At 38.8% G+C, this 14,526-nt stretch overlaps 1 protein-coding gene across 3 annotated transcripts in view; it reads right to left on the bottom strand.

Annotated features, from left to right (window-relative positions):
* Positions 1-2,726: 2,726 nt before the first annotated feature.
* Positions 2,727-14,526, bottom strand: part of JADE1 (jade family PHD finger 1) — a 186,156-nt gene continuing 174,356 nt past the window's right edge. For all 3 annotated transcript variants that reach the window (XM_073603792.1, XM_073603793.1, XM_073603791.1), the window contains one exon: positions 2,727-14,460. In XM_073603792.1, coding sequence (XP_073459893.1) covers positions 13,574-14,460 — 887 coding nt within the window. In that variant the 3' untranslated portion in view covers positions 2,727-13,573. The remainder of the gene's footprint in view (positions 14,461-14,526) is intronic.

Below are 14,526 nucleotides of genomic sequence, written 5' to 3'. Positions count from 1 at the left end.
GTGACTCGCATACCTCTATAAATCAGACATTTAGAAAATTATCTTTATTAAAGTTCTGCTAGCCTAAGACTTTATGCATGTATTTCCAGAACACCTAATGCACCTTGTCCTTGTTATGGAAAAGATTCATTGCATTACCATAACACAATATTTGTAAGAGCGTGCAGTAACAACTGGATGAACTATTTTTTACGCAGGTTTCAATCTGCAGGGTTCATTGTAGTAGCTGTGGTTTTCTTTTTTAATGGTTAGTGCCGGGGAATGCCCAAAGGCTCTATATTTGTACAACTTTTTCAGAAAACCAATAATAAAGTTTTTTTTTTTTTTTTAAAAACATCCAATGAAAAAAAAAAAGCAATCAATTAGGCCAATATGTATTCTGCTACTTTTTTTGGTAAAAAAAAAATCCAATAAGCATATATTGATTGGTTTGTGCAAAAGTTAGCTTCTACAAAGTATGGGATTTTTTATTTTTTTTTTACTAGTAATGGTGGCAATCAGGGCCCTTCAGCGGGACTGAGATATTGCGACAGACACCTGACACTTGGGGACCAGTGACATAATAATGATCAGTGCTAAAAATACCCACGATCACTGTACTGATGACACTGGCAGGGAAGGAAGGGGGGGGGGATAGTAATAAAGAAAAACCCAAAAGAGCAACGCTGCGCTAGATACAAATATAAGAAACTACAAATGAATCCAGTACAAAAAAAAGCTGCCAGCACCAAAAAGTCTAAATACAAACCTCAAACAAGTGGAAAAAAGGTGTAGGTGCAGCGCTGGTGTGAATTAAATCGAATATGATTTTTTATAAAATTCAGAAGTGGTGAAAAAAAGACTGAAAATAAAAACTAAGGTAGAGTTCAAATATGAGAAATTGGGAAACTGACAAAAAAGAAAATCAGGGTAATTGTATTCAATCTCCTAATGGTGTGCTTTGATAAATATCAAAGTATTGCATACAGTGCTCAAACCAATAAAAAATAAAATATATAATGAATAATAAAATCATAAAAAATGTTCATAAGTGTACAAAGACCTAACACCATAAACAAATGGTGGAAATGATGCTAACAATTCTCAAATACATATGGTGAAATAAAAATGAGAAAAAGAAGACTAAAGCAAAGTCCAAAGGGTGAAACTGAAGTACAGTCCTAAAATCAAATATCCAAGTGACGAAGGTTAGCCAGTAGGTTATCATATAGATGTAGAGACCAAAAACCATAGAAAGATCCCTCCTCCGGAAAGTTTTACACCCCAGGTGAGCATGTAGTCTCCTTAACGACTTAAATGATCACCTAAGCGGTCTCACCAAGCCCAGGGAATTCGGTCTCCCAAAAACCAGCATGGATGTTTGAAGCTGTTATATCCATGTCACATGCTGTCCTGGGGAGGATGTCCCACCACATGCTGTTCTCACATCGTGTAAAGGAACCTCTGGTCCACAATGAGCAGGCTCGGCCTCCGAAACATTTCAAGACCACCAGTCAGAAGCTCAGTACACACTCGCTCCTGCTCCAATCAATTTTTGGCAGCACCTATAATTGTGAACAACTATTATCAAAGATGAAATTCCCGCAAAGGGAAAATTATCTGAATTCATTGACAATTGCTACTACAGCCATTGAGCCAGACATTTATGCAATACTTGTTTTTCACTAGTTTTAAGTTGCTCTCTGTTGGTTTTAATAAAAAAAGAAAGTTTTAATTAAATCAGGTACATTATTTACATCAGTGATCGTTAAATTGTGATCTGCCTAACTTTTCCTGCTCATCAGCTATCATTTTTAGTGTATTTTGTGTGTGTCCCAAGACAATTCCTCTTCTTCCAACATAGCCCAGGAAGGTCAAAAAGTTGGACACCCCTGTAGTAAAGAAAGCCTTGACAGGAAGTGGTGAAAACAATCCTTGAAATCCTAATCTTGAATCATGGCCTGCATGATACACTGAGAAATGGTGGAATAAGAAACTGGTTCACCCTTACAGGGAGCATCAGGAATGACAAAGTCAGTCTGATGGAAGCAACGTCTTTGAGATAAACTCCATCCAGGCAATGGAGGGAAATCGCCTATTGATAAACTGGGGCTGGACAGAGGAATGCAGGAACAAATGATGCCCTGGTTGAGATGGAAGGACCATTAAACAAAAAAATGACAGCTCAGTTTCATAAAAATACACATAAAATATGGGTGTGTGCAGTGTATCAATGCGGAAGACTTTTCCTATCAAGTCATTTCCCGACTGGAAGATTTTTCCCTTTATTACTTTTCTGGAGACCCAAAATTTGACATTTTCTTTCACTTCCACGGATAATGGTAAACAGGACAGTAAGAGAGAGAATCTACCCAACAGGGACACAGACAGAAATAAAAACCCAATACATGTTCTTATTGCTCTTCACTCTATCCAAAAAAAAAAAAAAGTTTTGCTTTAGTTATATTTTAAGCAGCAATGGAACAGGAATGTTGCTTGAAAGAAACCGCAAAGGAAAAAAAATCTAGCAAAAAAAGACTTCAAGAAGACATCCATCCATCCTCCTAGGGAACTAGCAAAAAAAAAAAATCAGGCATGCTGGCAGAACTGCTCTCGCTACAGTGTCCAATCCTCCTATAGGCAAGCTGCATAACCCAACCGTATATAACCTCCCGTGTAGCTCAAAGGGTGAGAAATAGATTTAATTTTAACTACAGAAACAGCACAAATGACAAAGGACACTGATCAATTAGCAAAGTGTACAGCATTTATTCACAAATTGGACAAAAAGGCACAATTCTACATAGTTTGAGAGCTGAAAAAATAAAGCTGGCTTTAACTAACTTGTAAATAAATATATTTAAATAAAAGAAAGGAAGGATCAAGGGGAGAAGCAGAGAATGAAGCAAGTAAAGCAGAGTAAAGACAAAATGGCCATAATTCTTTTACCTTCAGTTTCCAGGAAACAAAATGCATGCACTTTCTGCTAGACCAGAAAACAGAAATTACATCTCAGTTTTATGAAAAACACAAAAAAAACCCCCAATTCGTTTTATATACATATAAATACACATATGGGTATGTGTAGTGTATAAATGTTAAAGACGTTTCCAATCAAGTCCTTTCCTTGAGGGACATTTTTTCTTGTGCAGCTGGCGCGCTCATTTAACCTCATTGGAAGAGTACTGCAGGTAGCCTCTGGTAATGATGACTAGTAGCGTAGGTGGACATAGCATTTAAAGTATGGCTATCAAGGCAGGCATATTACCATCCTTGTCTGAAACTGCAAGCTATATAGGTGTCTTAGGCTGCAGTATTTTTGTAATCACTGACCTAGAACAAACATGTAACCAGCGGACTGAGAATTCCTGATTTGCATATTTGTACCTACTCACTATTTAAAAGTGGAATTATGAGCACATTTTAAATATGACATCTGTCGCTAGCAATAACATAGTGGCTTTTGTTGTTCTGAGTCCCCACGCCTGTAATTTTCCCACTTCCATTAACCCTATTCATTCTGCAGCATAAAACACAGCGATTCTTCTTTGGACAGGGTTGTCTTAAATGGTCTTGGAGTTTTATAGGGAGTTTACAAATGAAATCCTAACTTCAGCTAGCACTTTTAAAAACTGCTTCAATACAGGGCATTTTCACCCCCTTCCTTCCCAGACCAATTTTTAGTTTTCAGCGCTGTCGCATTTTAAACAATTACGCGGACATGCGACTTTGTACCCAAACAAAATTGATGTCCTTTTTTCCCCCCACAAATAGAGCTTTCTTTTGGTGGTATTTGATCATCTCTGCGGTTTTTATTTTTTGCGTTATAAACAAAAGAAGAGCGACAATTTTGAAAAAAAAACACAATATTTTTTACTTTTTGCTATAATAAATATCCCAATTAAAAAAAAAAAAATTTCCTCAGTTTAGGCCGATATGTATTCCTCTATATATTTTTGGTAAAGAAAAAAAAAAAAAAAAATCGCAATAAGCGTATATTGATTGGTTTGCGCAAAAGTTATAGCGTCTACAAAATACGGGATAGATTTATGGCATTTTAAAAAATGTGTTATTTATTTTTTTTTACTAGTAATGGTGGCGATCTGCGATTTTTTTTTCGTGACTGCGACATTATGGCGGACACATCGGACACTTTTGACACATTTTTGGGACCATTCACATTTATACAGCGATCAGTGCAATAAAACTGCATTGATTACTGTATAAACGTGACAGGCAGAGAAGGGGTTAACCACTAGGGTGAGACGAGGGGTTAAATGTGTTTCCTAGGGGAGTGATTCTAACTGTAGGGGGAGGGGACTCACAAGGGGAAGAGACCGATCGGCGTTCCTCTGTACTGGGAACACAGACCGGTCTCCTCTCATCTGACAGGACGTGGATCTGTGTGTTTACACACACAGATCCACGGTCCTGCTTGGTTAACGGGCAATCGCGGCTGCCAGGCACACGCACCGGGTCCTGAGCAATGTGGCAGGCGCGCGCCCCCTAGACGGCCTGGAAGTCCAAAACGTCATATGACGGCCGCCCAGGATGGGAGATCCCATCTGCGGCCGTCATATGACTATGGGCGGGTATTGAAGTGGTTAAGCTACAGAAACTACTTTTCTTGTCCCTTTGCAAAATTGGTTTAAACCTTATAAAGGTCAACTACCATAGACACCCCTGTCAGTGTAAAAATGGTTTGTCCAAGTCCCTTTAACTGAAAGGTTTGCTGGACAGCTTGGTCTGTAAAGAAAGTGGAAAATAACAGACCTACTGCCAAGAGATCAATAGGTGATAAAACTGTTACAGTGTAGACCAAGGAAAAACAAATCATGCTGTGTTAATGCTAGTGACAAAAATGACATATAATGCGGTCTGATTTCGCCCATAGTTCCACTTTATATCAGAGCATCAATTTAAAATCCAATGAAAGCCAGGCAACTACCACTTATAGAAGAGACTGCAGTGCCTGCTTTTTTATCTCACAACAGGTTTCTTTTAATGCTACTGAAAATTGAGCTACGGTACAATTCCAAAGAGAAAGCTTTAAAAGTACCTTCTAAATGTGGTATTCAAGAGGTTAAAACAAACCTATGACTGCTACTGCATTTTTTTTTTTAACCAGCTCCCAGCCTTTATGTAAATGATCCGGGGGTGACTATAAAAGCAACCTAATAACTTTTACATTACAGTGAATGCAATAATCCCCTAATGTTTCCATAAAGAGAACCTATCACCTGTCCACGCTATCACCTAGGGAGCTTGGCAGCCCTCTTGTGATAACAATATAGTTCAATGGGGGAAAAAAAATAGAATCTTAAAAAAATAGAATTATAACAACATACTTCTGTCACATATGGAAAACTTTGGGTACCATAGTTTTTTTCGATTCCACAGGCACAATTTTACTTGACAGGTTTGGTATCTATTTACCCAAAGCAAACCCATCTTTTATTTTAACAAAGAAAACAAGGATTACACTGTTTTTGTGAGCGCTAAAATTATTTTGGTGTATGTTTTCCTAAAAATATGTGTTTAATAAACGGTTGTGCATTGTGCTACTATCACCATTGTATTCTACAGGGCCTCTGCTTTTCTGAAACACTCATGGGTCTAATGCAATTTTGTAGAAAAAAAAAATGCATTACCAGGTGTGTGAGAAATTAAAAATTGCTCTAGTAGAAAAGTGGTTAAGGAAAAGCAACATGTAAACATGGCTATCAGTGAAGCATAACATTGCAAACCATGGTTTACGAATGTTACATTTGTGAGTTTCGATTGCGTTTTTACATTCATAATTGTATTAGTAGCTCTTTTACATAAATGGTGAGTTTTTTTGGTATAAGGTTTCCTTAAAACACAACCAAACTTTGTTTCAATCAGCTAAAATACATTACAGGTTCATCAAAACAAAAGACGGTATGTTTTCTTTAGAAAGTAGCCAGAGCCTAGGTAGAAAAGCCTGTCTCCCACCAGCATGCTGCAGAGGACCCCTTGCTCTCTAAAGAAGCAATGGTCTCTCTTCAGATCTAGACCTCATCAATTAGCAGGAAGCAAAACCTTTGCTGATCTTAGAGCTATGAGTCTTACTTGGACAGGATCCTTTCTGCACAATGCTGACAGGCAAGCTTTTATACTCAGGCTGTGACTTTTTTTTTTTTTTTTTTTTAAGAAAACACCTTTTGCTTTGATGCACAATGTATTCAGCAGATTTTGGGCCAATTCACACAGAACAGACAGCTGCAAAAGGTAGACGGCAGCATTTTCTTCTCCAGAAGCTACTTGTTCTCGCTGTGGAAGGGGACGGTATGATGTACTTTATGCATTTTATTTTTCACTGAACTTTATTTGAAGCAAAAAAAAGTATATATGCAATACTGCATTTTATCTACTTGTGGTCAGCATTCTTAACATTTTCCAGCCATGTATACTTAAAATGCAAGTTTGTAATCTAACCGAGACCTGGATAAGAGTTTACATTGCTCTAACAGCCCAGTGCTTGACAAGTTTCAGATGCATTTCAAAACCCACAGAACTGAAAAGAATTCTGCAATATAACTAAGCAGAGCACAATTGATATTTACAAACATGCATTGCTGTGGACATGAACTGCATATTTGCGCATAAAAAATGAATCCTATTGTGAATAAGCCCTTAGATTATTTGATGCGGAAGAAACAGTGGTATTACGTGTGGCCACAAACCCATCCTACACAGTACAGGATGTAGTCACTCTGCTATTTAAACTGAACAATTTAATAAAATGATTGAACTGCTGATATGCTTACCAGCTATGCTGGGTTGATGGCCATTTGGAAAGATTCAAGATCTTCATCTATGTCACTTGGGAAATCACAGACAGCTGATAACAAAGCAGAAATAATTTGGAAATGCTCACAGCAACTTGACTGCAATGAAAAACATTCATAGTACAGTGAGAATCCTGTAGTATGAATGAAGAACCATACAAAGTGTTGGCAGGTTATATTCACAAAGAAAATACAGCCAATGGGTAAGTTTGTGCATTATTTTTACAAGAAAATGCACACTAAAGCTATTCACTGCAAGAGCAGATTGAATGCTGGTTTTCCAGCATGACTGTTTGACAGAAGCCGGTCATCAGACCAGCTTCTGTTGAACAGAGAGGAGTACACATGGACTGCAAGTTGGCTAGTTCCTGCTGAACTAGACAACTTTCGGTATGTGTACCTGGCCTAAGAATCAGAGCCAGATCCTCTAACAAAGCAACCTAGGCAGGAGCCTGGGGCTCATTTGATATCTTTGTGATCCCGCCATAAACCAGAGTAGTAGCGCACCTGTATCATTTCAAAAGGTAGAATGACCTTTGCAGGCAGTTGGAATCTGAAGGAGTGAACCATGAAAGTACAAACAATGCATATGGGGTGACTTCTTTTCCTTATGGAAGGGATTGGGAGATCAAAACTGCTTCCTTGCCTAGGATGCTTTCCTGCCTTGAAGCGATTGTAAACCAATTTTTTTTTAAAATTAACATGGTATAGTACCTTCTCTGTGCAATAATTTTGCAAAGCGAGCCCCAATCCTTGTCTTCAGGTCCCCTCGCTGAACCTTTTGGCTCCTCCCCCTGCCAAGTGCACACCATAGCAAGCAGCTTGCTAGTGGGGCACTCATAAGGGCTCAATCCAGAACCACATCTGCATGTCCATTGACTCAGAGGGCAGCTCAGCCTTGCACCTCTCTGCCTCTGATGGACAGCAGCAGGAGCCAATGGCTCCCACAGCTGCCTCTATGCCCAAAGAGGAGAGAGAGCCGCTGCTCTTGTGCACAATGCTGAATCGAGAGCAGGCTCAGGCAAGTATAAAGAGAGACTTTAGTGCTGTCTACATAAGGATTTTTACCTTAATGCAAAAAATGCATTAAGATACCAAAAACTTCTTCCTTTAGAACCACGTTAGTCTAAACCAATGGGTGTGCGTCTCAACTGGTTGTGGAATTGCCCTGGACTAGGACTTTCCAGAGATAGCTTAGATCACATTTTGAATAGCTGAATGTTAAATTAACACATTTTAAACAGAACATGAATACAAAACACATCCTAATTATGCTTAAAAAAAAAAAAAAAAAAAAAGACAGTTTTTGAGCAGGGCACTGGCTTTTTCATTATTGGACTTTGTTCAGTTAAATATGAGTATTTTTTCTAAACTGCAATGCAGTGAAAAACATCTATCTGAAGGAATGCATTGGCAATTTTATAAGCAGGTATTTAATGCCTTATGATGCACAGCAGTTCAAAAGGGACAAAGAACATGAAGAGAAAAACAAAAAAATAAATGTTCTACCCATTTTTTGTTTTAATAGTTCGGATTTGATTAAATTTGAGTAAAAAGACAAACTAGTGCATACAAGGTGTGTGGATTACCTGTTAAACAGTTATGCTGTACAGGTAATTTAACTTTAATTTTATAAAAATGTGCTATAAATTTATTGGAGCACCACCCAGTTGTAGATCATTTTTGACCATTTGTTTTGTCATCACCACATTTGAAATGGACTAACAAAAAACCCTCATCTGTTTTATGAGGCACCAATTAGGAGACCTAAGTGAAAGGCCTCTATTTATAGAGCAGACCATGCATAGTCAGCCCAACCTACTGGGTTGTGCAAGTGTCATGTGATATTTGGCCAGTAGGCCATTTGGAATCAGATTAGCTTCATAGAAATAAAGCAGGTGAATATTGAAAGAGAAGTAGATAAAAAGGCAAAGATTTTAAAACTCAAATATTCACAACAGTGCAAATAAACAAATGTTAAAGAAGACCTCAGCTTTTTCCAAGAAATGAAGGTTGGAGAATGTAATGTGATAGTCAGATGGAAGACACCCACGTGCAGGTATAGGGATTCAGTACCAATTGTGCTAGCCATTACTGAACCCAGATTGAACCTGGCTAAGTGCAAAGAATCCTGTAGCGAGAATGTTCATTTGTGAAGTGTTTTGCTAGCATTTGTACTACGATTGGTAGGTCTTGCTGCTGTACAGCAAAACCTGCTAACAAAATTAGGTATGCTAGCAGAGTATTGACAGTCTGTTAATAAAAGTCCACAATTTGTAAACGGTCTTAAAGCGGGGTTCCACCCAAATTTTGAACAATATCTGTATGTATTCTCTTCCTTGCCTAGATGCTGACATGCCGTTTAAAAAAATTTAAATCGCCGTAATTACCTTTTATTTTTCTATTCTTCTTTGCACTTCCTGGTTCTCCTCCTGTGGGAGTAGGCGTGTTTCTAGCCTCTCCCAGACTCCTGGGAGCTAGTCTCAGGCTTCCCAGGATGCCACTGAGCATGTGCGGGAATGAGCGGTGAATGCTGGGAGCACAGCATTCCCCACATCCAGGAAATAAATGCTTGTGGGCTTCAAATGCCCACAACGAAGATGGAAACCGCCCGCAGTGAATAATATAAGTTATTCTTTCAGACGAAATCTGACACAGGCGGACATATTACACACAATGTGTGAGTATGTAATGCTGAGAAGAAAAGTTTGTGAATGAACTCAAAAAAAAAAAAAAACGATAGATAGGTGGACCCCCGCTTTAAGTACTGGGTGAAGCATCAGCTTAAAATAAGCCTACAGAGCTACAGATCTTAGAAGTTAATCACACCAAGACTTCAACTCAGTGGGTTGAGGGTTTAAAACCATGGTAAACAGTACTTCAGCAATGCACTTCTCACCAGCCACCCATTTGAAAGGAACATAGGGGCCTTCTTTAAGGAATAAGATGTAAACAAAAAAAATGTGTCTAACAAGCTCATGAAACTTGAATCATTTTTTTCATTACACCATAAACATTTGAGCGTTAAAGCAATACTGTATTCAATTAGGAAATAACCCTACTTAAAATGCTCTAAACTCCAAAACTAATTGCTGTATGACATATATTATATATATTACTAAACTGAATGGAGAGTAGTTTTTCTGATTAAACTACAGGGGGCTGCTAATCAAATGAGGCTTATTCAGAAAATGCAGTATAAAAGATAAACTTTTTTTTTTTCTTCTAAGCCCCCGTGTGGAATAAAAGGGACCTTCTAGGGTCATGGCACTTGCGTCCTTTACATCTCCTGTGTGTAATCACCCTTCACATTTTAGAAACTTATTTTTTTAAGTTTATCTCAATGCAAAAGTATTAGGCCCTTTCACACTGAGGTGCTTCTAAACTGCCAGTAAAACACAGAGCTTTTCAGGCCCTTTTGAAGAGCTTACCATTCTTTTCAATGAAGAGTTGCGTTTTTTCACCGCCCTGCCAGTACACTGCCCCAGTGTGAAAGCATTCATTGATTTTAATGGAAATAGCTTTTTGTGAGCTTTTCAGGTGCTTTTTTTTTTTTAGTGTGAAAGTGCCTGAAAAGCGCCTCAGTGTGAAAGGGGTCTTAATTCAGCAAGATCCATTCACAAAGTTATTGGGTGATATTCAATCCCATTTAAGGAGTACCCCTGTGATATGGATCTGCCAACTTTCTGTTGCTGTAGTGCGAATTAATATTTGGCTGGAGGACGAGTGCAAATATTAGTTTGTATAACCGCCAATAAAACCAAATGAATAAACTAAATAAAATAATGAAGACTTAACTGATAAAATGCTTTGCTAAATTTACAACTTTTATGGATTTTGGGTTGACCAGATGAGTAAAATAAAATCATAGAAATAAAACCAGTATAAACATGCTTAGAAATTATAGTAAAAATGGGCAAGCCATTTCAGTTTTGCTACAACTACAGGCAGTGATACATCTGAGAACTGATAAGACCAGTAGAAATTGTTGGTTACATAAAGAAACTGCTTGCCTACAGCATCTCACAATACAACACTCCAAACTGCCCAATTGGACTAGCCATAATAAAGCTGTTTGGGAGTTTACAAGCAATATACATAGAATAGTATCTGTAATGCCTTACCAAGAAAATGAGACACATTTACTTTCATGAACCGGAATGGCTAAACCAGGGACTGAAAGTCATCATAGTTTGAAATGTTCACTCACATATTTGCAAAAATATAGACGGTTAAAAAAAAAAAAAAAACCTGATAGATACAAACTGGCTTTTTTCAAATATCTCTAAGAACTCACTGATTGCTTTTACTTTGTTAGTTCACATACTTTACTGAAATTGGAGAGTAATCTGTTGCAAGGAATAATCTTTATGAACAATCTGCTTGAATTCAGAAAATATCATGATCACTTCACTTAAAATTATAAAGATTAAGAAACAGAATGGAAAACTCATATCTGTACCAGCAGAGAATCCAGCAGTAACGTTAAAAGCCTTCCTCCAGGAGGGAACACTAGTATTTTTATGAACTGCCTTTAGTATTTGTTTCCTAAAGTGTAGGGTTACATTTACCAAAAAGTACACTATGCTTTATAGATAAAGCAGAATAGGGTGCTAAACCTACCTGTCAGCCAGGGCTCCCTTTCACTTCAAAGAACGTAGGCCATTAAAAGGTTATTGATGAAGATGATTAAGCTCCAAGGTAGGCAGAGCAAAACACATTGGGGGCATGGCCTGGCTGAAACCTGAGCTGAGGCTGCCCTTTTCTTCAACTCACACAGGTCTGCTTTTGATTTGGGTCTTTTTGGATCCTTCCTTTTGCTATTAAAAGTAATCTTTCCTAAAAGCTTCTATAGCCTGTGATGGCTCCCTCCAGAGTTACTGTAGGGACAGAGCAGCTGTTGGAACAATTTGGCCCTAGTGCTAGGGGAGAGAGCACCATCCTGTTCTTTCAAGTCGCACGCACTCAACTTATCATAGGAGAAAGGAGAGAGTATAAACTGCACAATGTGTGGCTCAAAAGAACATATCCAGTGGCACCAGAGGATGCTGGTTCCAACAGTTGCTCATTTTCTTCAATAAACTGGGACAGAGGCATCACAAGCTGTAGAGAATTTTAGGCTTTTTGTAATGCAGTTTTCGTCTACATTTCTTTAACTGAAAGGGAGGCCTGGCTGGAAGCTAGGTTTAGCACACTAAGCTGCTATACCCATCTAAGACAGCTTAGCTTAGTGTGCTTTTTGGTGAACGTGAACTTACACTTTACCAAAACTAGCTCAGTAAAGCAGCACCGATAAAACACCAGCTGGAAAGGAATGCATATCATGTCTACAAAGAATCCTGAAGCCTGTATGTCAGTATGCAAGAGAACCTATGCCACCGTACATAATCTCAACTAGGATTAATAGGAGACACCACCCTGTAGTACGAATATAAAAAAGCAAAGACATTGATTTAGAGAAATCCATGTATGGAGGTGGAGTGTGCCTACTCCTGATAAGGAACTTATAGGTTGTAAAAGGTTCATGGCTTTATGTTACTTGGGTTAGTAAAGAACAAAAAGGTGCCCCATGATTAAAATAAGCCTTATAAGCTTCACAATATACATGTCTTGCATGTCCAACAGTCTTCCACTGATCCTGGACACATCCAGAGGCTAGAAAGTATATGCAAAAGTAGGATCATCACACTGACACAGATAAAAATGATATACCATGAGTTCACCTGGAAAACACTGCATGGCAGATGAAAAACCTGAGTGGATAAACCGGATTAGCAATGCCTGGTCACATGGGGATCTTTTAGTGAACAAGCACCTTTGTTAACCAAAAAACCTGCCCTACATCTAAAATAGGAGCTACTGATACTGGTTTTATTTTAAGTATTGCAGCGTTGTTGATGATGGGAACATTTGCTAAATTCCTCTAAATTGGAAGGTATATCTTACAACCATGTCAATTGGTCTGTGTTTTGGCTGACAGACAGGGCATACATTGACCAATCAACCCAAAGTGGTAGTATACCCTTAGCCCAAAAAAACAAAAAAACTGTCTATTACACAAAGATTGAGACACTAACACACTGGAACTGAAAAAGTGGAAATATCAAGAGCTTAAAAAGATGTGTGCACACAGCTTTATTAGAAGAAAGGTGCTCCCTTTTATTCCAGTTCCCCAAATGTAGAGTATAACTTCAAGTGCATACTGTTTCATACTTCCAACAGGCGGTGATCAAGAGCTTCCTTTACATACATTTCATTACTGGCTCCAAGTACCTTAGAAATATAGCCATTGTGCTAACATAAGAGCTTAATGGGCAAACAAAAAACTTAAGACCGTGCCTGGAGTATGAATCAAGTGCAAGGAAATGTAACGGGCCAGAAGTGCAAGTTGGTGTACCCAAAAAACAAATTTTGTGTAGCAATCCAAAATGTCTTTGTGCTTTCAGTGGAAACTGAATGAAAGCACTTCCAGTGCAGCCTACCCTTGCCATGAAAACCTGCATATTGGACAGACTCTGGGTCCAACTTAAACAGATACATGAACAATGCATTTTCAGCAAATTAGGGAAAGGAATAGACTGGGAAGGAAGAATGTCTTGGATTTTCAAGTGCAAGTAAACGAGTTGGAGCAAGTAAAGGAAGAGCTGGCTGCTGACCTGTCCATCCATTGCTGCATTGCAGGTCTCATTTTCCTTCATACAAAAAAAAGTTATACGTCATTTTGCTTTTTTTTTAGTCTCTCCCCTAGTTATAGCTCCGAAGAACTTGATAGAGTCATTCAATCAAGAGGCTAGGATGCTTCTCCTAATGATGTCTGTCTCGTACCCACGACTTATACTACTGCTTGATGACAGCCTTTGTAGAGAACATTTGTCTGTTGATTCCGTTTCAGAGTCGCTCATCTCTGCATCTGGGATGTACCCATCATTGTCACTGACTAGTTTAAGTTTATTTTTTGTCCTATCATTTGATGAGACTAGACCCAAGTACTGACAACTGCTTTTAGGCTGACAGGCTTCCGTTTTTTGCAGCTGTCTATCTCCTTTCTTTGGAATCCGAAATCCCCCCCAGTTTTTCACTGGGCTTGTAGGCACTTTTATGGAAGAAGACGGTTTACAGTGGATTTTGATTAATGAACCACTGTATTTCGCCAAACTGTTCCCAGCTGGGCTCTTCTTTGAGAACAAAGCGGTTGTCTTTCCACTACATTGGCTCGGGGATTTCTTGCTTTCTCCCTGTCTATCAGACAGCTCTCCAGACCGGATACCTTTATGGTGCTGCTTGTGAGGCTTCTCCTTGAGCTCTGCTCTTACAAGATCACACTGGGAGCGGCTGTCCCGTCGCTTCCTATGGTCTGGCATACTTGTTTCATTTTTCTGTTGCACAGGTGCAACTTTGGCAATGGCCTTTTCGGCAGAATAAGGGAAATCAACCGATGGCATTTCCTTCCTTTTGTCAGAGCAGCTGGAATGGGAGTGCAGTGGTTTCAAGGTGCTTGATGATCTGTCTTTGTCCCGGCTCTTTTTGTGAGATATTTTCATGGTGCGTCCCAGGGAGGCACTCAATTGTTTCCTGAAGAAAGCAGAGTGCCACTTTAAATCTTCAATTTTTGGGGCATCTGGGTTAGATGGGTGGGTGTTGAAGAGTAGAATGCTCTCAGAAATGGCATCTAGTAAAAGAGTAAGGATATAATAAACAGCTGAGCCAGATAAGAGATACATTTCTTATTCCATGA

This window comes from Aquarana catesbeiana, linkage group LG01 (genome assembly GCF_042186555.1).
Source record: "Aquarana catesbeiana isolate 2022-GZ linkage group LG01, ASM4218655v1, whole genome shotgun sequence".
Taxonomy (NCBI): domain Eukaryota; kingdom Metazoa; phylum Chordata; class Amphibia; order Anura; family Ranidae; genus Aquarana; species Aquarana catesbeiana.
This window is presented reverse-complemented; position numbering and strand designations above follow the sequence as displayed.